This window comes from Choloepus didactylus (assembly GCF_015220235.1).
Source record: "Choloepus didactylus isolate mChoDid1 chromosome 11 unlocalized genomic scaffold, mChoDid1.pri SUPER_11_unloc2, whole genome shotgun sequence".
NCBI lineage: Eukaryota > Metazoa > Chordata > Mammalia > Pilosa > Megalonychidae > Choloepus > Choloepus didactylus.
In genome coordinates, this window is record NW_023637579.1 from 4,765,573 (window position 1) to 4,793,312 (window position 27,740).

The 27,740-nt window shown below is 45.9% G+C and overlaps 1 protein-coding gene across 1 annotated transcript; it reads right to left on the minus strand.

Annotated features, from left to right (window-relative positions):
- Nucleotides 1–388: 388 nt before the first annotated feature.
- Nucleotides 389–27,697, minus strand: IBA57 (iron-sulfur cluster assembly factor IBA57). Its single transcript, XM_037823251.1, has 3 exons — nt 27,351–27,697; nt 2,954–3,300; nt 389–2,374 (listed from the first exon to the last, which is right to left on the minus strand). Exons 1-3 carry the CDS (start codon nt 27,689–27,691, stop codon nt 1,983–1,985), a joined length of 1,080 nt encoding a protein of 359 aa, XP_037679179.1. The 5' UTR covers nt 27,692–27,697; the 3' UTR covers nt 389–1,982.
- Nucleotides 27,698–27,740: the final 43 nt, after the last annotated feature.

Sequence of the window (27,740 nt, forward strand, 5' to 3'; positions counted from 1 at the left end):
TCCTTAGAGGTGATCCTGCCTGCTCTGCCCAAGATGGGAAAGCCCCCGGCTGCAGAGGATCCTCGGTGCTTGGTCCCATGCTGACAATGCCGCCCCCAAGCCCCACTCCCCAGGGATCCCTCTGCAGACCCCTGAGGCCTCCAGGGTAGAGCTGCCGTGCCCACCTACTCCCGAGGCTCAGGTTCTCCCCGGCCTTGACCTCAGAAGGCCTCTCTCCTTCTCATCCGCCTGCAGTGCACTGGTGATGCCTCGCTAACTATTTAATCTAACGTGCTGGGTCATTTGGAGAGGGAGAGCTGCCCAGCATGTCTAGTCTACCGAACGCCCTAAAACGGAGTCCCTACCTCCTGCCTCTTGAAATAAAGGCAGCGTTCCAACGTGGGGCTTGCAGATCACTCTTTAATAGTCACACTGGATGCCTCAGCTGAGACACACAGTCACTGGGAATTTCACATTACAACAGGATGACATGGGTCAGTGGTTTATAAAAGGAGAAAGGAGTCCCCGACCCTTGACTATTGGAATCGTTTCTCTCATCGCTATGCTTTGAAAAACAGCAAATGAGCAAACACATCCAGAGTCTTCAGCAGAAGCTCCCGGGTGCAAGGGTGCAATGGCCGCTCTTGACCCCAGGCAGCCACACCTGCCCCACTTGTCCTTGGTGCCAGACATGAAGCACGGGGTACAGAGAGCCAGGGCCAAGGGTGGTGCTCTCACTGCAAAGACGTCTCTGAGGTACAAACGGGGGAGATCAGCATGAGGTGACATCTGGGGAGCACCTCGAGTCCGTGCTCCTGACAGCACAAGTCGAGGCAAGTGCATTTAAGGCCACACTTCAGGAAGGGACAGACTGTCTCATGTACAGTGTCCCTGTGTGTGTGACAAGTGTGCATTTATGTGCATGTATGTGTGGTGTGTGTGTGTGCATGCAGTATGGCAAGTGTGTGTGATGTGTGTGTGCACCTGCAGTGTGGGGGTATGTATATGTGTATGCAGTGTGGATGTGCATGTGATCTTACGTGTGCACATCTGCAGTGTGTGGTGTGTATATGTGTGTGCAGTGTGGACATGTATGTGGTATATGTGTATGTGTGCACTGGCATTGTGATGTGTATGTGTGCATATAGTGTGGGTGGGTGTGCATGTAGCACGCATGTGTGCCTGCAGTGTGGATTGTATGTGTGCATGCAGTGTGGACATGAGTGATTTGTGTGTGCCTGTGGCATGTGTGGTGTGCATGTGTCCGTGCAGTGTGGGTGGGTGTGCATGCAGGTGTGTACACCTGCAGTGTGGGTGGTATATGTGACGAGTACGTGTGTGCACCTGTGATGTGTATGGTGTGTGTACACCTGCGGTGTGTGTGGTGTGTGTGCATGCACCTGCACTGTGTGTAGCATGTGTGCACTTGCGATGTGTGTGTGCCCCTATGGTTTGTGTGTGCAGTGTGGGCACACATGTGGATACAGGTGTGTGCACACTCTGTGTGCACACTCAACCCTCTTGGCCACGGTGAGGAGCAGAGCCAGCGTTCCAGCTGTGTGGATACACACCCCATCCAGGTTCTGCCCCAGTCTCAGTGCTGCCTGGCCCTCCTCCCCACCGAGGCTGATTTCTGAGTGCCCTGTACATGGGACACGGGAGGTGCAGGGGCAGACCCCGAAGCCCAGCTGTCACTGTGCCAGCTCTCTGCACAAAAGCGCCCGCCATGCCCGGGGGCTCCAACAGACCCTGTGTACAAGCCCATCTTGGGTTTGCGGAAAGCCAGGGCCAGACTGGCACAGCCATGGGCTCAGTGGGCTCGTGTTCCCCTCTCCCAGCCCCAGGGCCAGAGGAGACGAAAGCCCACGCTCAGCAGCCTGGCCTGTGGCCCCGGAAGCTGACCCACATCGGGCTCTCCAAGGTACACGTGCAGCCAGGGAGCACCCTGGGAGGCCCAGTCGCCTTGCCCCAGGCTCGCAAGGGAGGGGACGGGGCAGCCGGGGTCACTTGGTGGCCTTGGGCCACCAGCCGGGCACCGAGGCTGTCACGGCCACCTGGCTGTCTTCGGAGGTTCGGATGTGCAGGGGACTCTTGATCCTCTCTGACTGCAGCAGGGCCAGCCCCACATCACCCTCGCCAGCCCGGAACTTGCCAGCTGCCTTCCCCGACACAGCAAGGACGGCGGTGCCCGCGGGGATGCTGGCTGCGGGGAGCAGGCCCGAGAGCCGCACGGGGAAGAGACGCTTGCGGATGACGCCCGTGTGGTGAGTGCGGGCAGTCAGCTCCTGGCCCAGGTAGCAGCCCTTGGTGAAGCTGACACCGTTCATGAAAGCCAGGTTGGACTCCAAGGGCAGCGCCACGCCTGGGGGCAGGTCCCGGACGCCCTCAGGGACTCCTGCAGGAGGTGGAGGAGAAAGCCAGTGAGAGCCGGGCACAGTGGGCACTTGAGGGGGACGGCCACACCGCTGGGAGGGCCAGGCCAGTGGGAGACAGCAGTGGCTCCACCACAACCCTACGCCTCAAGCCTGCCCACCTGCCTTGTGACTGTGCCCAGGCCAAGCACTCTGCAAACAAGCCTTGGGTAGTCCTCCAGCAGCAATGGGAAGATGCCAAGTCTCTCAAGTGCAGTGTCAAGCAGAGCAGCCCACGAGTTCCCAGCTGGGACTGGGCTGCCTCCTAGAAAACATCCCCTTCATGCCCGCCCTCACACAGCTCCCAGAACAGCTCAGCCAGCTCTGTATTAGGAAAAGCTACAACGGCCAGGGCTGTCAGTCTTGGAAACTGCCCTGGCCAGCTGCGTCCGTGCAGACAGCGGGGTCCTGGTGCCCAGCTCCTTCCGCTGCCTCCTCCAAGACCGCTGGGCTCTGCAGCCCTGGCCTGAGACATGCCACCTGCTCGAGCACGCCCAGGCCCGGCCCAAGACCCAGCACCCCCCGTCCCTGCGGCCGGCTGCATGGCGGGCTCTGCTCGTTACCTTGCCGGTACCGGTGCTGACGGTAGTCACGGGGATCCCCAGGCTGGCCTCCAGGCACTAGGTCCCAGGCCGGGGCCTCCTTTGGAGCAAGCAGCCGCCAGCCCATGCAGGCCGCCCTGGGGTCCCGGGCGAGGACCATGGCTCCCTGGGCCTTCTCCTGCAGGGGCAGGGCTGGGCTGGCCTCGGGAGCGCCGGGCAGCAGGGCCCACACGCTCATTTCTGGGCAGGGCTCAACCACGACCTTCCTGCGGATCTTGTAGAGAATCAGGTGCTTCTGCAGCGCATCCACCACGGAGCTGTCGCACTCTAGCAGGAAACCAGCCTCTTCGTCTTCGCTCCCGTGGAGCCTGGGGGAGAAAGAGAAAGGGGCACTGTTGGAGGAAAGCAAGGGCTTGCTACACCCACGGCACACCCACCGTTCTTGAGACCTCAGGGTGCCAAGAACTGCAGACAGCGCTCAGGAGCATGCAGCAAGGACACTGGGAAGAGCACACTGGGGTGGGGTGGGAGCACTGGATGGAGATTCTGTGCAGGCACAGCAGGTCCAGGCCGAGGCAGGGAGAGGGAGGACAGAAGCAGTAAACGGGGGGGCGCATGCACTTGCCCATGAAGCTCTCAGAACCACCCTCACCGGCGCTCAGGCAGCCCCCTGGGATGGCAGCCAGCCACTGGTCACCCTGGGACAGGATGACTGGCCAGGGACATCAGGGACAGCCAATGGGATTTCCAGCAGGCAGCCCATGACTGCTCTGGAGCTCGGAGTGGGGCCACACTGTGACGTGGGCTCAGCACTGACTGGCAACTGTACAGAGCAGGTGCCCCCCAGCCACAGCAGCAGGTGTCCCCAGCCCCAAGGCCCAGCAGCAGGTGTCCCCCAGCCCCAGGGCACAGCAGCAGGTGTCCCCCAGCCCCAAGGTACATCAGCATGTGCCCCCTGGCCCCATCCCAGAGCTCCTCATCAGGAGCCTCTCCTCCCAGCCTGATCCCCGGTGGGAGAGGGTTCGATTCTCTGCTAGAGAAGCCAATCACTCCAGCAGAATACTGGGAATGCCCAGCTTTGGGGAGCTACTGCGTCCCCAAGCCCTGCCCACACCATTCTCCATCCCTCGGCTGAGGAGTGCCTACACATGGAAGGAGTAACAGAGACAGAGACAGACGGACAGAAGGAGAAAATAAAACACAGGGAGCAGAGGAAGCACGTTAAAGCCTATCACCATACTCAAAAACAGTGACGGGCTACACCCTGGAAACATACAGGAAGCTATTTTAACAAGGAGAAGAATCAGAAGCTATGGAAGCACTTCAAAATTAAAAACCAAAAGCCAGAAACTAAACTTAAATAGAACTCAACAGAGTTGAGAGAACCTGACAGAGAGATAAAGACAAAATAAGAGACAGGAAAAATGAGTCTTAAAGAACCAATGCAAGAAATTTCATCTCCTAAGAGAACAGAGAAAATAGTCAAAAAATAATACAAGAAAACTGCCCAGAACTGAAGGGTGCAAGTTTCCAGAGCAAAAAAAGCCAGTGCATGCTCACCCCAGTAAATTTTTATAGACCTGTGGTGAAGCATATTGTCCTGAAATTCCTGGGCATGTGAGAAATCAACTGAATTTTAAAAACAATCAAAATGGTGTCATTTCTTAACAGTGACAAGGCACGCTGGAAGACAGCTGAGTGTTGCCCTCAAAACTTCAAGGAAGAGTATTTCCGACCTTGAATTCTATACCCAAATAATCAAACATAAGGGTGGAATAAAAAATATTTTGCCACATTTAAGGTCTCGATGTTAAAGTGCATTTTTTCTTAAAAGACTACTAGAAAATACTCCAGGAAAACAAAGATGTAAACCAGGAAAGAGGATGACACTGGAGGCAGGAAACGGGATCCAACTCCAGGAAACAGAGAAGGGACGCTCCAGTACAAGAGTTGAGTACAATGCCTAAAAAACGAGGGGATGGAGGCGGGGCAAGATGGCAGACTGGTGAGCTGTATGTTTTAGTTACTCCTCCAGGAAAGTAGGTAAAAAGCCAGGAACTGCGTGGACTGGACACCACAGAGCAATCTGTCTTTGGGCATACTTCATACAACACTCATGAAAACGTGGAACTGCTGAGATCAGCAAAATCTGTAAGTTTTTGCGGCCAGGGGACCCGCGCCCCTCCCTGCCAGGCTCAGTCCCGGGGGAGGAGGGGCTGTCAGCTCCAGGAAGGAGAAGGGAGAATTGCAGTGGCTGCTCTTATCGGAAACTCATTCTACTGATTCAAACTCCAACCATAGATAGACTGAGACCAGACACCAGAGACTCTGAGAGCAGCCAGCCCAGCAGAGAGGAGACAGGCATAGAAAAAAAACAACACGAAAAACTCCAAAATAAAAGCAGAGGATTTTTGGAGTTCTGGTGAACACAGAAAGGGGAAGGGCGGAGATCAGGCCTTGAGGCGCATATGCAAATCCCGAAGCAAGGCTGATCTCTCTGCCATGTGCACCTTTCCTTAATGGCCCTGGTTGCTTTGTCTATTAGCATTTCAATAACCCATTAGATCTCTGAGGAGGGCCGTTTTTTTTTTTGTTTGTTTTTTTTTTTTTTAAATCCTTTTTGCTTTTTCTAAAACAATTACTCTAAGAAGCTCAATACAGAAAGCTTCAAAGAATTGAAATTTGGGCACGTCAAGTCAAGAGCAGAACTAAGAGAGCTCTGAGACAAAAGGCAATAATCCAGTGGCTGAGAAAATTCACTAAACAACACAACTTCCCAAGAAAAGGGGGGTGTCCGCTCACAGCCACCATCCTGGTGGACAGGAAACACTCCTGCCCATCGCCAGCCCCATAGCCCAGAGCTGCCCCAGACAACCCAGTGTGACGGAAGTGCTTCAAATAACAGGCACATACCACAAAACTGGGCGTGGACATTAGCCTTCCCTGCAACCTCAGCTGAATGTCCCAGAGCTGGGAAGGGGGAGCAGTGTGAATTAACAGAGCCCCATTCAGCAATCATTTGAGCAGACTGGGAGCCTCCCAACACAGCCCAGCAGCCCAGAACTGCCTTGGGGGGACGGCACTCACCTGTGACATAGCACAGTCATCCCTCAACAGAGGACCCGGGGTGCACAGCCTGGAAGAGGGGCCCACTTGCAAGTCTCAGGAGCCATACGCTAATACCAAAGACTTGTGGGTCAGTGGCAGAGACAAACTGTGGCAGGACTGAACTGAAGGATTAGACTATTGCAGCAGCTTTAAAACTCTAGGATCATCAGGGAGATTTGATTGTTACGGCCACCCCCCCTCCCCGACTGCCCAGAAACACGCCCCACATACAGGGCAGGCAACACCAACTACACACGCAAGCTTGGTACACCAATTGGGCCCCACAAGACTCACTCCCCCACTCACCAAAAAGGCTAAGCAGGGGAGATCTGGCTTGTGGAGAACAGGTGGCTCGTGGACGCCACCTGCTGGTTAGTTAGAGAAAGTGTACTCCACGAAGCTGTAGATCTGATAAATTAGAGATAAGGACTTCAACTGGTCTACAAACCCTAAAAGAACCCTATCAAGTTCAGCAAATGCCACGAGGCCAAAAACAACAGAAAATTATAAAGCATATGAAAAAACCAGACGATATGGATAACCCAAGCCCAAGCACCAAAATCAAAAGACCAGAAGAGACACACCTAGAGTAGCTACTCAAAGAACTAAAGATGAACAATGAGACCATAGTACGGGATATGAAGGAAATCAAGAAGACCCTAGAAGAGCATAAAGAAGACATTGCAAGACTAAATAAAAAAATGGATGATCTTATGGAAATTAAAGAAACTGTTGACCAAATTAAAAAGATTCTGGACACTCACAGTACAAGACTAGAGGAAGTTGAACAACGAATCAGTGACCTCGAAGATGACAGAATGGAAAATGAAAGCATAAAAGAAAGAATGGGGAAAAAAATTGAAAAACTCGAAATGGACCTCAGGGATATGATAGATAATATGAAACGTCCGAATATAAGACTCATTGGTGTCCCAGAAGGGGAAGAAAAGGGTAAAGGTCTAGGAAGAGTATTCAAAGAAATTGTTGGGGAAAACTTCCCAAATCTTCTAAACAACATAAATACACAAATCATAAATGCTCAGCGAACTCCAAATAGAATAAATCCAAAAAAACCCACTCCGAGACATATACTGATCACACTGTCAAACATAGAAGAGAAGGAGCAAGTTCTGAAAGCAGCAAGAGAAAAGCAATTCACCACATACAAAGGAAACAGCATAAGACTAAGTAGTGACTACTCAGCAGCCACCATGGAGGCGAGAAGGCAGTGGCACGATATATTTAAAATTCTGAGTGAGAGGAATTTCCAGCCAAGAATACTTTATCCAGCAAAGCTCTCCTTCAAATTTGAGGGAGAGCTTAAATTTTTCACAGGCAAACAAATGCTGAGAGAATTTGCTAACAAGAGACCTGCCCTACTGGAGATACTAAAGGGAGCCCTACAGACAGAGAAACAAAGACAGGACAGAGAGACTTGGAGAAAGGTTCAGTACTAAAGAGATTCGGTATGGGTACAATAAAGGATATTAATAGAGAGAGGGAAAAATATGGCAAACATAATCCAAAGGATAAGATGGCCGATTCAAGAAATGCCTTCACGGTTTTAACGCTGAATGTAAATGGATTAAACTCCCCAATTAAAAGATATAGATTCGCAGAATGGATCAAAAAAAATGAACCATCAATATGTTGCATACAAGAGACTCATCTTAGACACAGGGACACAAAGAAACTGAAAGTGAAAGGATGGAAAAAAATATTTCATGCAAGCTACAGCCAAAAGAAAGCAGATGTAGCAATATTAATCTCAGATAAAATAGACTTCAAATGCAGGGATGTTTTGAGAGACAAAGAAGGCCACTACATACTAATAAAAGGGGCAATTCAGCAAGAAGAAATAACAATCGTAAATGTCTATGCACCCAATCAAGGTGCCACAAAATACATGAGAGAAACATTGGCAAAACTAAAGGAAGCAATTGATGTTTCCACAATAATTGTGGGAGACTTCAACACATCACTCTCTCCTATAGATAGATCAACCAGACAGAAGACCAATAAGGAAATTGAAAACCTAAACAATCTGATAAATGAATTAGATTTAACACACATCTACAGGACATTACATCCCAAATCACCAGGATACATGCGGTCGGGGTTACTGCTTCTAGGGGGAGTGGCGGCCGGTAGCCGAGCCCTCAGCTCTCGGGGCTGCTTAAAGGGTACCGGCGGCGGGGGCTCTTTCCCGGAGGCGAGGGCGAGGCGGAGGACGTGGCCAGGGTCCTCGGCGAGAGGCGTGCAAGGTGTGGAGGGCGGCGATAAGGACAAAAACACTCTTCATCCAGTAGGAGTATGCGCCAAAGAGATTTATTCAGGGGTGATTACAGGTTATATAGGCTGGTAAGAGGGGCAGGGCTGGAAAGGAGGTGAAGTAGCCTAAAATGGCAATATTGAAGGGAGAGGGGCTAGGATTGGTTCTGAGAGGACGCAGGAGCCATTGCAGCGGGCGGGGGTTGTTTTGGCCACAGTGCATGCGCACTGGCGGTGGCAGGAGTGGCCTTGGCACAAGGGAGTATGTGGGTAAGATAAGGAAGTGGGGAAAGGGCAGTTGGGAGAAAGGCGGTTTCCTCCGGCAAGCCTCCCCTGCCAGTGGCATTTTGGGTGAGGAAAAGGGAGCTGCCTCGACCTCGCTCCTCAGGCTCGGGGGGGCTGCAGAGGGCACTCACGCCCGTACCTACTACCCTCCCCAGGGGGTGATATCAAGTCCCCTGGCCCAGGCCTGGCAAGCCGAGGTACAAGCTCAGTCCCCGCAGATACACATACTTTTCTAGTGCTCACGGAACTTTCTCCAGAATAGATCATATGCTGGGACATAAAACAAGCCTCAATAAATTTAAAAAGATTGAAATTATTCAAAGCACATTCTCTGACCACAATGGAATACAATTAGAAGTCAATAACCATCAGAGACTTAGAAAATTCACAAATACCTGGAGGTTAAACAACACACTCCTAAACAATCAGTGGGTTAAAGAAGAAATAGCAAGAGAAATTGCTAAATATATAGAGACGAATGAAAATGAGAACACAACATACCAAAACCTATGGGATGCAGCAAAAGCAGTGCTAAGGGGGAAATTTATAGCACTAAACGCATATATTAAAAAGGAAGAAAGAGCCAAAATCAAAGAACTAATGGATCAACTGAAGAAGCTAGAAAATGAACAGCAAACCAATCCTAAACCAAGTACAAGAAAAGAAATAACAAGGATTAAAGCAGAAATAAATAACATAGAGAACAAAAAAACAATAGAGAGGATAAATATCACCAAAAGTTGGTTCTTTGAGAAGATCAACAAGATTGACAAGCCCCTAGCTAGACTGACAAAATCAAAAAGAGAGAAGACCCATATAAACAAAATAATGAATGAAAAAGGTGACATAACTGCAGATCCTGAAGAAATTAAAAAAATTATAAGAGGATATTATGAACAACTGTATGGCAACAAACTGGATAATGTAGAAGAAATGGACAATTTCCTGGAAACATATGAACAACCTAGACTGACCAGAGAAGAAACAGAAGACCTCAACCAACCCATCACAAGCAAAGAGATCCAATCAGTCATCAAAAATCTTCCCACAAATAAATGCCCAGGGCCAGATGGCTTCACAGGGGAATTCTACCAAACTTTCCAGAAAGAACTGACACCAATCTTACTCAAACTCTTTCAAAACATTGAAAAAAATGGAACACTACCTAACTCATTTTATGAAGCTAACATCAATCTAATACCAAAACCAGGCAAAGATGCTACAAAAAAGGAAAACTACCGGCCAATCTCCCTAATGAATATAGATGCAAAAATCCTCAACAAAATACTTGCAAATCGAATCCAAAGACACATTAAAAAAATCATACACCATGACCAAGTGGGGTTCATTCCAGGCATGCAAGGATGGTTCAACATAAGAAAAACAATCAATGTATTACAACACATTAAAAACTCGAAAGGGAAAAATCAATTGATCATCTCAATAGATGCTGAAAAAGCATTTGACAAAATCCAACATCCCTTTTTGATAAAAACACTTCAAAAGGTAGGAATTGAAGGAAACTTCCTCAACATGATAAAGAGCATATATGAAAAACCCACAGCCAGCATAGTACTCAATGGTGAGAGACTGAAAGCCTTCCCTCTAAGATCAGGAACAAGACAAGGATGCCCGCTGTCACCACTGTTATTCAACATTGTGCTGGAAGTGCTAGCCAGGGCAATCCGGCAAGACAAAGAAATAAAAGGCATCCAAATTGGAAAAGAAGAAGTAAAACTGTCATTGTTTGCAGATGATATGATCTTATATCTAGAAAAACCCTGAGAAATCAACGATACACCTACTAGAGCTAATAAACAAATTTAGCAAAGTAGCGGGATACAAGATTAATGCACATAAGTCAGTAATGTTTCTATATGCTAGAAATGAACAAACTGAAGAGACACTCAAGAAAAAGATACCATTTTCAATAGCAACTAAAAAAATCAAGTACCTAGGAATAAACTTAACCAAAGATGTAAAAGACCTATACAAAGAAAACTACATAACTCTACTAAAAGAAATAGAAGGGGACCTTAAAAGATGGAAAAATATTCCATGTTCATGGATAGGAAGGCTAAATGTCATTAAGATGTCAATTCTACCCAAACTCATCTACAGATTCAATGCAATCCCAATCAAAATTCCAACAACCTACTTTGCAGACTTGGAAAAGCTAGTTATCAAATTTATTTGGAAAGGGAAGATGCCTCGAATTGCTAAAGACACTCTAAAAAAGAAAAACGAAGTGGGAGGACTTACACTCCCTGACTTTGAAGCTTATTATAAAGCCACAGTTGCCAAAACAGCATGGTACTGGCACAAAGATAGACATATAGATCAATGGAATCGAATTGAGAATTCAGAGATAGACCCTCAGATCTATGGCCGACTGATCTTTGATAAGGCCCCCAAAGTCACCGAACTGAGCCATAATGGTCTTTTCAACAAATGGGGCTGGGAGAGTTGGATATCCATATCCAAAAGAATGAAAGAGGACCCCTACCTCATCCCCTACACAAAAATTAACTCAAAATGGACCAAAGATCTCAATATAAAAGAAAGTACCATTAAACTCCTAGAAGATAATGTAGGAAAACATCTTCAAGACCTTGTATTAGGAGGCCACTTCCTAGACTTTACACCCCAAAGCACAAGCAACAAAAGAGAAAATAGATAAATGGGAACTCCTCAAGCTTAGAAGTTTCTGCACCTCAAAGGAATTTCTCAAAAAGGTAAAGAGGCAGCCAACTCAATGGGAAAAAATTTTTGGAAACCATGTATCTGACAAAAGACTGATATCTTGCATATACAAAGAAATCCTACAACTCAATGACAATAGTACAGACAGCCCAATTATAAAATGGGCAAAAGATATGAAAAGACAGTTCTCTGAAGAGGAAATACAAATGGCCAAGAAACACATGAAAAAATGTTCAGCTTCACTAGCTATTAGAGAGATGCAAATTAAGACCACAATGAGATACCATCTAACACCGGTTAGAATGGCTGCCATTAAACAAACAGGAAACTACAAATGCTGGAGGGGATGTGGAGAAATTGGAACTCTTATTCATTGTTGGTGGGACTGTATAATGGTTCAGCCACTCTGGAAGTCAGTCTGGCAGTTCCTTAGAAAACTAGATATAGAGCTACCATTCGATCCAGCAATTGCACTTCTCGGTATATACCCGGAAGATCGGAAAGCAGTGACACGAACAGATATCTGCACGCCAATGTTCATAGCAGCATTATTCACAATTGCCAAGAGATGGAAACAACCCAAATGTCCTTCAACAGATGAGTGGATAAATAAAATGTGGTATATACACACGATGGAATACTACGCGGCAGTAAGAAGGAACGATCTGGTGAAACATATGACAACATGGATGAACCTTGAAGACATAATGCTGAGCGAAATAAGCCAGGCACAAAAAGAGAAATATTATATGCTACCACTAATGTGAACTTTGAAAAATGTAAAACAAATGGTTTATAATGTAGAATGTAGGGGAACTAGCAGTAGAGAGCAATTAAGGAAGGGGGAACAATAATCCAAGAAGAACAGATAAGCTATTTAACGTTCTGGGGATGCCCAGAAATGACTATGGTCTGTTAATTTCTGATGGATGTAGTAGGAACAAGTTCACTGAAATGTTGCTATATTATGTAACTTTCTTGGGGTAAAGTAGGAACATGTTGGAAGTTAAGCAGTTATCTTAGGTTAGTTGTCTTTTTCTTACTCCCTTGCTATGGTCTCTTTGAAATGTTCTTTTATTGTATGTTTGTTTTCTTTTTAACTTTTTTTTTCATACAGTTGATTTGAAAAAAGAAGGGAAAGTTAAAAAAAAAGAAAAAGAAAAAAGACAAACAAGGAAAAAAAAAAAAAAAAGATGTAGTGCCCCCTTGAGGAGCCTGTGGAGAATGCAGGGGTATTCGCCTACCCCACCTCCATGGTTGCTAACATGACCACAGACATAGGGGACTGGTGGTTTGATGGGTTGAGCCCTCTACCATAAGTTTTACCCTTGGGAAGACGGTTGCTGCAAAGGAGAGGCTAGGCCTCCCTGTATTTGTGCCTAAGAGTCTCCTCCTGAATGCCTCTTTGTTGCTCAGATGTGGCCCTCTCTCTCTGGCTAAGCCAACTTGAAAGGTGAAATCACTGCCCTCCCCCCTACGTGGGATCAGACACCCAGGGAAGTGAATCTCCCTGGCAACGTGGAATATGACTCCCGGGGAGGAATGTAGACCCGGCATCGTGGGATGGAGAACATCTTCTTGACCAAAAGGGGGATGTGAAAGGAAATGAAATAAGCTTCAGTGGCAGAGAGATTCCAAAACGAGCCGAGAGATCACTCTGGTGGGCACTCTTACGCACACTTTAGACAACCCTTTTTTAGGTTCTAAAGAATTGGGGTAGCTGGTGGTGGATACCTGAAACTATCAAACTACAACCCAGAACCCATGAATCTGAAAGACAATTGTATAAAAATGTAGCTTATGAGGGGTGACAATGGGATTGGGAAAGCCGTAAGGACCACACTCCACTTTGTCTAGTTTATGGATGGATGAGTAGAATAATAGGGGAAGGAAACAAACAGACAAAGGTACCCAGTGTTCTTTTTTACTTCAATTGCTCTTTTTCACTCTAATTATTAATCTTGTTATTCTTGTGTGTGCTAATGAAGGTGTCAGGGATTGATTTGGGTGATGAATGTACAACTATGTAATGGTACTGTAAACAATCGAAAGTACAATTTGTTTTGTATGACTGCGTGGTATGTGAATATATCTCAATAAAATGATGATTAAAAAAAATAATAAATAAATAAAATATATATATAATTCTAAAAAAAAAAAAAAAAAAAACGAGGGGGTGACAGACTGAAGCAAGGGTAACAGCAGGAGGGTGTCCTATGTAAAAATAAAATAGAAATGCTAAATTTTCTGATGTCCGAGCACTCAGGAAAGCTCTTTGGATATACCTGATGGAGACAATTAAAAAACAGTATGTAGAAAACTACGTAAGGAAAAAAGAAAGGCAATCATGAACTCAAGGAAAAATAAAGAGTTGTACAAGAAAGAAAATATAATGGTGGTACAGTACTTGGCACAGCAAGAAGTGATGTTTCCACAGTGGAAAGAGGTTAACTGGAGACCATGGGTTTCACTAAAGACCAGGAAATAACTGCGGTGGGAGGGTGGAGAAGATGAAACTAGAATATTGTGAAGTGCCAGCTTCTCACATTGCATAAATTATGACATAATGCTGGGAATGAGATAAATTGAGAAATGGAAATATAAACACATCGTTTGGAAATGTGGAGTTAAAATGCCAACAGAACCAGCTAAAAGAACCAAAAGTGCTTCCTCAAATAATCAAATGGAAAGATGCTCAATAGCATTTGATAGGGAAATATAAATTAGACTACATGAAATATCCCTACACTCCTATCAGAATGGCTAAACTTAAAAAAATAATAATAATAATGACAAAACTGAATGCTGGTGAGGACGCAGAGTAAAAGATCACTCATCCACTGCTGAGCACGTGGTTTGACACTTGGGGATATAGAAATAACACATTAAGATCTTAAAATGCCCAGTGTGCAAAAAAGATGACAAGGCATACAAAGAAACAGGCAAGATGGCCCATGCAAAGGAGCAAGATAAAGCATTAGAAACCAACAAGAAAGACCAGACACAGGTTTCGTTAAAAACTAAATATGTGAGTGACCTGACCATGATGGCAGAGTGAGATGCTCCAGGGTTCTGTCCCCCAACGGAAGTTTTAAACAACATGCAGATCCTGACAGAACCATTCTTCCCAGAGCTACAAGGAGAGTTAAAGGGTTGCAGCAACTGCCTGAGCTCTGAATCAAAAATATATACATATACAACAAGGCAGCTTAAAAACAGTCGGAAAACCTCATGGCAGCTTTGCAGGCCCTTCCCCCGCCCCCACTCAATACTGTGCTACACCCATGCCGCCAGGGCGGGTCTCTGCTGAGCGACCCTTAGGTATATACGAGGGTCCAATCTGTCCGGTCATGCTTTGAGGGATGGAACCAGGACACTTGTCACTGGTTCGCCATCCAGAACTTGTCCTGCATATGGAAACAGCTTGCAGGGCAGCTAAAACACTGTTAAAATAATAAAATCCCCAGCTGCCTAGGGGAAAGGATTACTGGCTTTAGGTACAGCACAGCACCAGGGACTGGAAGGAGAGACTATTTCCTAGGAGAAAAGGCACATTTGGATCCGTGTGAGCAAGTAAATTCCTAAGGCCTCATACATGTGACCAGAACAAGGTGCATGCTTGGAAAAGACCAGGAGGGCCCTATGCTTTCACCTCAGGCTGTTCTTTAGACTCATGGTTAGGCTGGCTATGCACTGAAGGAAATCACTCACACAGTCCTATCTGCAAGGACTGGCAAAGGTGTTTCCATTTTTTCTTTTTTCTTCTGTTAGCGCCTGGAATTCCAAGAAATCTCTATCATAAGAAATCTTTATCATAACACCAGCTCTATGTGAGCTAAAAGAACAGACATCTCAGTGACTACATTCCAGAAATGACACATTAGACTCTTAAAATACCCAGTGTGCAACAAAAGATGGCAAAGCATACAAAGAAACAGGAAATAATGGCCCGTGAAAAGGAGCAAGATAAACTATGAGAAATCAATGAGAAAGATCAGTCATGGGACATACCAAAGACTTTTTAAAAATGATATGCTCAAAGAGCTAAAGGAAAACATGGAGAAATAAATAAAGGAAACCAGGAAATGGAAAGATAAAACAAAAACAGAATTTCAACAAAACGACAGAAATCATAAAAAAAGGAACCAAACGGAAATACTGGGGCTGATGACCACAATAACTGAAATGAAATTTTAAAAATTCCCTAAAGGGATTCAACAGCAGATTGGGGCTCAGAGAAGAATCAGTGAACTTGAAGCTAAGAAAACTGAAAGTATTCAGTCTGAGGAGGAGAAAGAAAAAAGAAACGAAGAAAAGTGGAGAAAGTGTAAGAGGCATGTGGAATAACATCAAGTGTATCCAATATACTTATTATGGAAGTCCCAGAAGGAGGAGGAGGAGAGAAAGGGGAAGAAAGGATATTCAAAAAAATAATGGCTGAAAACTTCCCAAATTTAACCAAAGACAAGAACTATATATCCAAAAAGGTCAAGAAAAGCCAAAAAGTTTAAACTCAGAGACCCACACCAAGACACATTATAGTCAAACTGTAGAAAGATAAAAGAGAATCCTGAAAGCTGCGAGAAAAAGCCACACATCATGACCAAAGGAGTCTCAATAAGTCAGTGTAGATTTCATCAGGAACCACGGAGGCAAGAAGGCAGTGGGATGACATTTGAAGTGCTGAAAAGGAAAAAATGCCAACCAAGAATTCTATATCTGGCCAACTGTCTTTCAAACCAAAGGAGGAACTGAGACATTCCCAAATAAAAAAAAGCTACGAAAGCGCACCACCATGAGACTGAACCTACAAGAAACACTACAGAGAATTCTTTAGGTTAGAAGGAAAGAACAATAGCTGATAGACAGCAGCCACATGAAGAAATAAAAATCTCCAGAAGATGTAACTACATGGGTAAACAAATGCCAATAATATTATATTCTTGGTTTGTACCTCTTATGGGATCTAAAATGCAAATGCATTATAAGTAATGATAAATCTATGGTTTTTGACATGCAGCATATAAAGATGTAATTTGTAACAAAAACAACATAAAAGTGTAGGGACAGAAGGGTATAGGAATACAGTTTTTGGGTGCTATTGTTGTTAAGTTGGCATCAAATCAAACTGTTACATATTTAGGATGTTATATTTAAGCCCCACGGTAGCCACAAAGAAAAAATGCAAAAAATATGCACCGATGGAAATGAAAGGGACTCAAAATTGATCACTACAAAAGGCTGAATAAACACAAAACAGGCAGTAATGGAAAAATTGAGGGAAAAGGTATACGAACATGTTAAAAAAAACAAACAGCAAAACAGCAAAAATGAACCCTACATTATGAGTAGTTACTTTAAACATAAATTCTTTCCAGATGCCTGGCTGCTGGGGAAGGAGTAAGCGCATGACTGGACAGAAAGAGAGGTTGTGAGGAGTTTCAATTTGTTCTTAATGGGGAGAGAGACTGCAGAGAAATCACCTGGGTATTGAGGTAGGTGAGTTCTGGAGCGGGAGGGAATTCCAGGTGCGGACAGAAGGAGGGAGAGAGCAGGTGCAGGCTGTTGCATGAACCAGGCAGGGAGGCGACACAGCCCAAAGGACCTGCAGCAGCAGGCTGGCCGAAGTGCTGCAAGGCGGGAGGCTGGGGTCAGGGCGCCAGTGACAGAGTCTGTTGCTGGGCCAGGACGCAGCCAGGAGAATGGCACAGATGAAGGAGACCAAAGTGTCCAGACGACAGGTTGGGAGCGCCGCAAAGCCCGGGGCAGGGCCAGCTCTGAGCTCCAGCTGCACGAGGACAGGGGCTTCCACGCTGACCAAAACCCACCCTCCTGAGGGCTCCTCCCTCGGTCTCACTAACAGGGCAAATATCCTGAAGGGGTCTGGGTGAGATTTTGGGTTCCAGAGAGAATGCCACCCCACCTCCCCATTCTCCCCATATGGGGAAGCCCAAACCCAGAGGGACCCGTTTCAGCAACCCCTACAGACCAGGTGCTCTTCCTACCTGTTCCGGTTTGCTAAGGCTGCCATTATGCAAACTACCAGAAATGAGGCAGCTTTTGTAAAGAGGAGTTACTTGATTACAAAGCTGTAGTCCTAAAGCCGTAAAGTGTGCAAGCTAAGGCATCAGCAGTAGGGTACCTTCACTGAAGAACAGCAATGACATCCGGAAAACCTCTGCAAGCTGGGAAAGCACATGGCAGGCATCTGCTCTGGGGTTCTGGTTTCAAAATGGTTTTCCCAGGACATTTCCCTCTAGGCATCTGGAGGTGTTCTCTTAGTTTCTCAGGGCAAACTCTGAGCTAGCATCTCCAAAGCGTCAGCAAAAGTCTGCTTTCAACAGCCATCTCCAAAATGTCTCTCTAGGCTGCAGCACTGAGCTCCTTCTGTCTGAGCTCTTATAAGACTCTAGTAAACTCATCAAGACCCATGCTGAATGGGTGGGGCTGCATCACCATGGAAATAATCTAATCAAAGGTATCACTTCTCCATGGAAACAACCTAATCTGAATATCCCACAAGATTGGATTAAAACATGTCTTTTGGAGGGACATACTATATCCAAACCAGCACACTATCCCCACACCCCAGGGCTGCAGGTTTTCTCGACTGGCTGCATGCTTCTGTAGACAAAGGAGCCCTCGAGGGCAGGTTTTGCAAGCTCACACGTAGGCCTTTGGGCTGGGTAGCTCCTGTTCAGCAGCAGCTCTGGGCTTCTATCCACCGGGTCGGTTGCCAGATAAAATACAGGATGCCCAGCTAAATTTGAATTCCAGGTAAACGGAGAACGATATTTTAGTGAGCTGCATCCAGATCCTGCACAGGACATACCCTGCAAAATTATCTGTTTTCTCTGAAATTTGGCTGGGCACCGTGTATTTTTATTTTCCACCTCCCTGGGGGATGATTTGCCCCCATTGAGAAAGGGGCATGGTCGGGCAGTACCGGGAGCCACCACAAGGTGACACTGCTGCTGCAGGCTTCCAATGGGCTTTCTGGTAGCCCAGGAAAGGAGAAATGAAAAGGCAGAAATAAATGGCAAGTTCTGGGATCCAAGGCTCCCCGCTCCCTACTGTCCCTGAAGCATGTCCCATTGCTTATGCCATCCCCTCCCTCCTCCACCTATGCTCTCCCCTCCTTCCGAGCACCCTTCTCCAGGATCCTGCTTCCCAGGTGGGCTCTGCCTGCAAATCAGCTCCAGCACCTGCTGCCCAGGCTGTCCATCTACACACACCAAGGGCAGGGATGGCAGGTGAACAGCGCCCCACTCCACTGGGGACCGAGGATGGACAACGACCCCAGAGGCACGATCCCAGGCTCAGGTGAGCCAGAATGGTGGCCTGGGGGGCAGCGGATCCTTCGCAGGTAGAAGACTCCTAGGTCGAGTCCTGAGGCCAAGCGGGAGTGTGTCCAGGTAACCAAAGATGCAAAGGCACAGAGGCTTACCTGGGCCTGGGGCTGTGGCCCTGCATGGCCGGCTGGGGAGGAAGGGTGCTGCTGGGAGTGGGGGGAATGGGTCCCAAGTGCCAGGCCAAGGATCTTGCTTAGACCCCCTCTGAAGGCACTGGGAGGCCTGCTGGAGGGTTTTTAAACAGACTCATATCAGACTGGAGTTTTTAAAAAACTGTTCTGGAAAACCAGCCTTCTGGGTCAATATGGGAAACTGAGAACATGTGCCTGAATGTCACGATGACAGTGGATTCAAAAGATAAAACCCCACAAGAATTAGCAGACAAAACATCTTGACACATCTTGGGAAGACAGAAAGCAGATGACTGGACAGTGGAGGTCTACAGTGGATCCTGTAGACAGTATCTTGAGTGAAGTACACCAGAAACCACAAGACAAACATAATGCCTCAACAATATGGACTAACTACAATGTGTAAACTCAGAATTGTAGAGCACAGCTTATCACGGAAACGCTTATTGTAATGGTCCCTAGATTGTAAGTTCTTACAGCAGCCACATTTATTCCTGAGTTGTAATGGTTATCTCTAAATCCTGAAATGCTGAGCTCCTTTTGTATAACCTGGTCAGTCTCTGGAACATTGGGTATCTGTGTGACACCTGAGAGTCAGAGCTAGAGCTTTGCAGCCGTGAATGTCAGTATTAGCACATACAGCAACTGTTTTAAAAAAAAAAGCTGAAAAAGAGTCCAGACTTCAATTGCAGTTATGAATGAAGCACATCTGGTTAGGACTTGGGCAAATCAGGCCAAAGGATAAAGATCAATACTGTGTTTTAAAACTTCAACTTGTGTGTGAGACCAAGGGAAGAGATGTTAATTTGGTGCAGGATATATACTTTCCACGGCACAGTAAATAATTTAACTTGTATGGCCAGTTTATTCAAATACCATAATTACAAGGAACTTCGAATAGAAGTGAGATCTACTGGTTTATGCAGGATTAGTGTGAAATAGCAATACATCCCAAAGTAATTTGGGCAGAGAATAAAAATATATATGCAGGGCCCCCCTGAGGAGCTGGGGGGAAATGCAGAAATGTTGGACGTCCCACCTGGGTTACTGCTGATGTTCTCACAAACACTGGGGACTGACAATCTGGTATGCCCTCTGTCTTGGGGCTTGCCCCTATGAAGCTTGTTACTGCAAAGGAGAGGCTAAACATGCTTATAATTGCAGCTAAGAGTCTCCCCTTGAGTGCTTCTCTGTTGCTCAGATGGGGCCCCCTCTCTCTCTCTAGCTAAGCCACCCTGGCAGGTGAACTCACTGCTCTCCCCCCTACATGGGACCTGACTCCCAGCGGTGTAACTCTCCCTGGCAATGCAGGACATGACTCCCAGGGATGAATCTGGACCCAGCCTCGTGGGATTGAGAACATCTTCTTGACCAAAAGGGGGATGCAAAATGAAACAAAATAAAGCTTCAGTGGCTGAGAGATTTCAAATGGAGTTGAGAGGTCACTCTGGTGGACATTCCTATGCACCATATAGATAACACTTTTTAGGTTTTAATATATTGGAATAGCTAGAAGTAAATACCTGAAACTACTAAACTCCAACCCACTAGCCCTGACTCTTGAAGACAATTGTATAACAATGTAGCTTACAAGGGGTGAGAGTGTGATTGTGAAAACCTTGTGGATCACACTCCTTTTACCCCATGTATGGATGGATGAGTAGAAAAATGGGGACAAAAACTAAATGAAAAATAGGATGGGATGGGGGGGTGATTTGGGTGTTCTTTTTTACCTTTATTTCTCATTCTTATTTTTTGTTCTTTCTGGTGTAAAGAGAATGTTCAAAAATTGACTGGGATGATGAATGCGCAACTATATGATGGTACTGTGAACAGTTGATTGCTCACCATGGATGATTGTATGGTGTGTGAATATATCTCAATAAAACTGAATTTAAAAAAACAAAACAGTGGAGGTCTACAGAGTGCAGCAAAAAACAAATTTTTCCTAGAGTCCCAAAATCTTAGGAAAATAGGGCAAGATGTGGGTTAAAAACAGGGGGACAACTCACACATCTATGGCCAATTGGTTTTCAACAAGGGTACCAGGTCCACTCAACGGGGAAAGAACAGTCTCTTCAACAAACGGTCCTGGGAAACTGGATCTCCATACACAAAAGAATGAAATTGGACCCCTACCAGATATTATATACAAAATTAATTCAAAATGAATCAAGGGCATGAGTAGAAGAGCTAAAACTATAAAATTCTTAGAAAAAGACATAGGAAAAACTCTTCAGGACCTTGCATTAGGCAATGATTCTTAGATATGACACCAAAAGCACAAGCAACAAAAGAAAAAATAAAGTGGACTTCATCAGAATTTAAAACTTCCGTACATGAAAGGGCATGATAAGAAAGTGAAAAGAGAACCTACAGAATGGGAGAAAATATTTGGAAACCATGTATCTGATAAGGGTTTAATATTCAAAACATATTTTTAAAATGCTACAACTCAACACTGAAAAGACAAACAACCCAATTTAAAAAAATGGGCAAAAGACTTGAATAGGCATTCCTCCACAAACAGATATACAAATGGGCAATAAGCATATGAAAAGATGCTCAACATCAGTAGCCATTAGGGAAAGGCAAATCAAAACCAGAATAAAATACCACTTCATACCCACTGGGATGGCTATTATTTAAATAATGGAAAATAACAACTGTTGGAGAGGATGCAGAGAAATAGGAACCCTTGTACATTGTTGGTGGGAATGTAAAATGGTGCAGCTGCTGTGGAAACTAGCTTGGCAGTTCCTCAGAAAGTTAAGAATAGAATCACCATATAACCGGCAATTCCTCTTCTAGTTGAAAACAGGGGCTCAAACAGGTATTTTCAAGCCAATGCTCATAGCAGCATTATTCACAATTGCCAGAAGACAGAAGCCACCCAAGTGTCCATCAACGGATGAACGGATAAAGAAAATGTGGTATATACATGCAATGGAATATTATTCAGCCCTAAAAAAGGACTGAAGTTCTGATGCATGCAACAACATGGATGAATGTTGAACATATCATGTTCAGTGAAACAAGCCAGACACAGAAGGACAAATATTGTATGATCCCACTGATATGAAATACCTAGAATAAGCAAATCCATGGAAAAAGAAAGCAAATTAGTGATTGCCAGGGGCTGGGGAATAGAGAATGGGAGTTGATGCTTAATGGGTTTTGTTAATGGGTGGTGGTGATGGTAGCACCATATTGTGAATGCAGTTAATATCACTGAACTATACACATGAAAATGGTTAAAAGGGAAAATCCTGTGTCATATGTATGTCACTGTGTCGGTTTGTGTATATTCTGTCCCCCAAAAAGTCATACTCTTTGATGCAATCTTATGGGGGCAGACTGATTAATCTTTTTGATTAGGGTATGACTTCTTGATTGGATGCCTCCATGGAGATGGGACCCACCCAACTGTGGATCATACCTTTGGTTAGATTATTTCCATGGAGGCGTGGCCCTGCCCATTCAGGGTGGGTCTTGATTTAATCACTGGAGACCTATAAAAGAGCTCACAAACAGAAGGAGCTCAGAGGAGCTGAGAGTGACATTTTGGAGAGCAGCTCAGAGAGACATTTTAGAGACAGCCGCTGAAAGCAGACTTTTGCTGACACTTTGGAGATGCTAGCCCACTGTTTATTCTGGAGAAGCTAAGAGAGGACAAAACGTCCCAAGAGCAACATTTTGAAGAAACATAGGAGCTGAGAGTGGAGCTGGAACACAACCTGGGATCAGCAGACACCAGCCACCTGCCTTCCCAGCTAACAGAGGTTTTCCAGATGCCATTGGCCTTCCTTTGGTGAAGGTATACTTGTGTTGATGCCTTCAGTTGGACATTTTCATGGCCTTCAGACTGTAAATTTGTAACCAAATAAACCCCCTTTATATAAGCCAATCCATTTCTGGCATTTTGCATGACAGCATTAGCATAGTGGAAGTCACCAAATAATTCAAGAAAAAAAATGGGGGGGCTGATTGAAGTCTGAATAGGAGAAGTTAGATCTTGAGGCAGATTGCAAAAATGGTCCCAATTCTTCACCGCCCCTTGGTATCAGGTAATTTGGTAAGTCCCACCCCACTCCCCAACTCGGGCTCAGCCTCGTGACCTCCTGGAGTCAATGGGGTGCCAGCAAACGCACCGAATGCAGGGCATGGAGACTTGAAAAGTGCTGGCACGTTTTCTTTTCTCACTCCTGCTCCTCCGTCTGGGCCACAAGAACATGCCCAGGGCAACCACATGGAGGTGGGGAAGCACGACCAAACCCCAGAGGCCCCAGCCCCCTGGCCAAAGCCATCCTAAGTTGGTCAGCAGACGTGAGCGAGCCTGGCCAAGGCCAGCAGCGTTCTGCAAACTTGTGCACTAAATGAGTGTGCCACTAAATGAGTGTGCCACTGAGGTCTGAGGGTGTGTGCTACCCAGCACAGCTGTGGAGACGGAGAACCGATACAGGCAGAACACCACACTGGCAGGTGGCATGCCCCATCCCCACCCTTGGGTGCCAGATGAGGAGATACCAGGCATGGAAGAGGGAGGCTGTGAGAACCCCAGCTGAAAACTAATGGATGTCGTGAAATTGCCTGGTCAGTGGGAGACCTGTGTCCTACTTTGCAGAAAGCTGGCAGCCAGGCATATTGCTGGAGAAGCTAAGCTGCCCCCAGAGAAAGATCTACCCGCTTTAGCCATCTTCCCACAGTGAGGCCTTCCAGCCACTTCCCATCCATGACCTGGAACCTTTCATCATCCCTTCCGAGCAGCCAAGCATTTAAGGAAAGCCTCCAACACGAGACTGCGATCAACACCGACCGATAAGGGAACCCAGAGGAGGCAAACCCATCATGGGAAGGAGGAAGCACTTCAGAAAAAGACTACAGCCTCATCAGAGAGAAAAGACGGCATCCAGGAAACAAAACAGGATGCTTTGAGGAAGCAACACAAAGGATGTGAAAGTGCTCTCAGCAACTGCAAGTAGTGGGGTTGAAATTAAAAGTTCCGGAAAGAGAAGCAGACAAAATGCCAGGCAGAAATGACAACAGAGAAGCCAGGAATGCACAGGGGCTTCCAGGGACAGACGGCCCGTGACACCTGTTCACAGCCTTGCCTTCTCCCCAAAGGAGCTGCCCAAAAGAGCACAAAGTGGTAAGACCATAAATGAGTTGCCAACAGCAACCCAACACTGGAAAGGAGTATAACCTCAGGAAGTGAAGTTCAAAAATTGTCGGACGAGAAAAGAAGCGTCTGGAGCAGAGGAGAATGGACAGAAGAGCTCAGCTCCGAAGCCCACCCCACATGACCAGAGCAAAAAAAAAACAAAACAAAAAAAAAACTGCTCTCCAATTCAGTGGGAAAAGAGTCTCCCCTACAAATGAGAGCAAACCTCTTTCTCTGGAAAGAGCCACCCAAGATGACAAGAACCACTAGCCCAGCATCTACGCAAAGATATTCTAGATAAGATGAAAATGTAGGAAAAGAAAAGAAAAAAAAAAAACAAAAAACTCAAGAAACAGAAGGAAATCCCTTTACACTACAGAACAACTTAGAGGAATATGAATTTAACAGAACAGGAGCTCAAAGGCAAAAAGATGTAACAGGACAATGCAAACATAAGGAAGCAAATTGGGGAACCAAAGCAACATCATTACAAAGCTAATAAATAAATTAAAAGCAAATGATCAGAATAAATGCTACTGAAAATTACTGACATAAAGGCTTAGGATTATCAAAGAATGTAAGTTTTTTAAAGGTAAAGAAATCAAAGCAATTAAAAGGTATTAAATATATGACAGACCATTATGACGTTCTCCCTGGAAAAAGGGAGTACACAGAGTCTGCAAACCTTTTAACTCCACAGTAGTATTTTAGGCTTGAAGGCCATATGGTTTCTGTCATTACTACTTAACTCTCTATGGCAAAAGTAGCCATAGACAATATGTAAACAAATGGGCATGACAGTGCTCCAACAAAACTTTACTTATGAAAACAGGGAGCTGGCCCACAGCCCGCATGTTGCTGACACCTCCTGTAGATTCATAAAGCCCACTAAGTGCCCAGCAATATATGATAAAAGACCCCAAAAAAGAAGCAGATCATCTTGACATTTCAAGCAATCAGGGATAAAGAAAAGCTTCAGACAGATCTGGTTAAGACTAGGGCAAACCAGGCCAAAGGGTAAAGGTCAAAACTGACTGTGTTTTAAAACTTCAACTTCCATGTGCGACCAAGGGAAGAGATGTCTATTTGGTGCAGGATCTATATTTTCTAAACAGTATAACTCTACAGTCAGTTTGTTCAAACACCACAATTACGTGGAACTTTGAATAGGAAGTGAGATAAGGTAAGTTAGTATAGCTTAGAGTGAAATAGTGACACAGCCCAAAGTAATTCGGGCAGAGAATAAAAATATATTTACAAAGCCCCCCTGAGGAGCTGGGGGAAAGTGCAGAAGTGTTGGACTTCCTCACGTGGCCTGGTGTTGTTGTCACAAACACTGGGACTGGTGGTTTGATGTGCTGAGCCCTCGATCATGGGACTTGCCCTTATGCAAAGGAGAGGCTAAACTTGCATGTAATTGTGCCTAAGAGTCTCCCCCTGAGTACCTCTTTGTTGCTCAGATGTGGCCTCTCTCTAACTGAGCCACCTCAGCAGGTGAACTCGCTGCCCTCCCCACTAGGTGGGACCCGACTCCCAGGGGTGTAAGTCTCCCTGGCAACGGAGGATAGGACTCCCAGGGATGAATCTGGACCCAGCATTGTAGGATTGAGAATATCTTCTTGACCAAAAGGGGTATGCAAAATGAGACGAAATAGTTTCAGTGGCTGAGAGATTTCAAATGGAGTCGAGAGGTCACTCTGGTGGACACTATTATGCACTATATAGTTAACACCTCTTAGGTTTTAATGTATTGGAATAGCTAGAAGTAAATACCTGAAACTATCAAACTCCAACCCGGTAGATGAGAGACAGTGTGAAGACGGCCGTTGAAAGCAGACTCATGTTCCAGAGAAGCTAAGAGAGGACAAATACCCCAAGTGCAACTAAGAGTGACATTTTTGAGGAACTGCAGCCTAGAGAGGAACATCCTGGGAGAAAGCCATTTTGAAACCAGAACTTTGGAGCAGATGCCAGCCACATGCCTTCCCAGCTAACAGAGGTTTTCTGGACACCACTGGCCATCTTCCAGTGAAGGTACCAATCACACACTATGTGTGTGATTGTGAAAACCTTGTGGCTCACACTCCCTTTATCTAGTGTATGGATGAATGAATAGAAAAATGGGGACAAAAACTAAATGAAAAATAGGGTGGGATGGGGGGATGATTTGGGTATTCTTTTTTTACTTTTATTTTTTATTCTTATTCTGATTCTTTCTGATGTAAGGAAAATGTTCAGAAATAGATTGTGATGATGAATGCATAATTATATGATTGTACTGTGAACAGTTGATTCTACACCATGGATAATTGTATGGTATGTGAATATATTTCAATAAAACTAAATTTAATTAAATAAAAAAAGAAAAGCTTCAGAAAAAAACACAGTTCACACACAAAGAACTGGAAAAAGAATGGCATCAGACTTCTCAACAGAAAAACTAGCAGCAAGAAAACAATGAAGTCATGCCTTCCAATTTCCCAGGGACAATTTTCAACCTGGAATTTTATCCCCAAACTACCAAATAAAACCATTTCCAGACACAGTGGTCAAAAAACTCCCCTCATATGTCCCATTTCTCAAGAAGCTACTAAAAAAGAATGTACTCTTCCAAAACAAGGGAATAAACTGAGAGAGATGAAGACAAAGATTCCAAGAAACCAAATCCACACAGTAAAGGGAAATAGGAGTTTCCAGGCTGGAGACGAAGGGATTCCTGGGCAGACAGGTATGCAGCAGGCCTAGAAAGAAACGAGTCCAGATTAGAGAGGGAAAGCTTGGAGGAAAAGCAGAACCGGTGGATTATCTGCCACAACCGACAGCCTGGAGTGACATGAGATATAGAGGGAACTGTTCTGAGAAAACAAACCAAATGAAAACTGGAACTTGTATAACAAATGCTCAGGTGAGACCCCCTACTTGCCTTAACAGAGAGCACTCCTATGTCGAATTAATGTGAACACCGACATATATAATAAAAAACGGACATAAATAAATATGGGAAGATTTGGGGAGGGGAAGAGGAAAACTGCAAGAGGCAAAGAGGGAACTCTAATGTAAATTCGCGTTATAGTTACGTATGCAATTACAATATTGTTTCATCGGTTGCAACAAAGGAACCACACTAATGCAAAATGTTAATAATAAGGAGGGCTGTAGGAATGGTGCACGGTATTTCTGCAAACCTTCAAAGGTGCATAAAAAAATAAATAAAATTTAACTTAATTTTAAAAGTGGCACAAGCATGTTACACAGAATCACGACGGTGCACGCCGAACTCCGGCAGGTGCGGTAGCTCGGACGCTCGGGTCTTCAGGACACCAGGTGCCGGGGCGCGTCTGCAGCGCTGCGCCCGACCCGGCCCTCCCGCGGGCCCGCGTCACCTGCCCGCGGCCGCCCGCGCTCACCTGTACAGGATGACGTCATAGAGCGTCCGGCCCTGGACATTGAGGAAGTGGGCGTAGCCCGCGCGCGCAGGCGGCGGGGCCGTTCCGTCCCCAGGACCCGGAAGCGGCAGCTCATTGGTCAGCAGCCCCGAGAGAAAAGGCGCCGAGTCCGGCCCGCGCACGCGCACCACGGCGCGCTCGCCGAGTGGGAAGCAGGCCCATCCCGCGCCGTGGGCGCTGTCGCCGCCATGACGGTCGGAGTCGTGAGCTAGGCGGCGCCTCGAGGACGCGCGCAGTCGCCAGCCCCAGGCCGGGCCGCCGCGGCCCGGAGCTAGGCCCCGGAGCAGCACTGCGGCCGCCATCTTGGGCAGTAGTGAGGGCGGCCGGGAAGGGACGGCCCGAGGGGCAGCG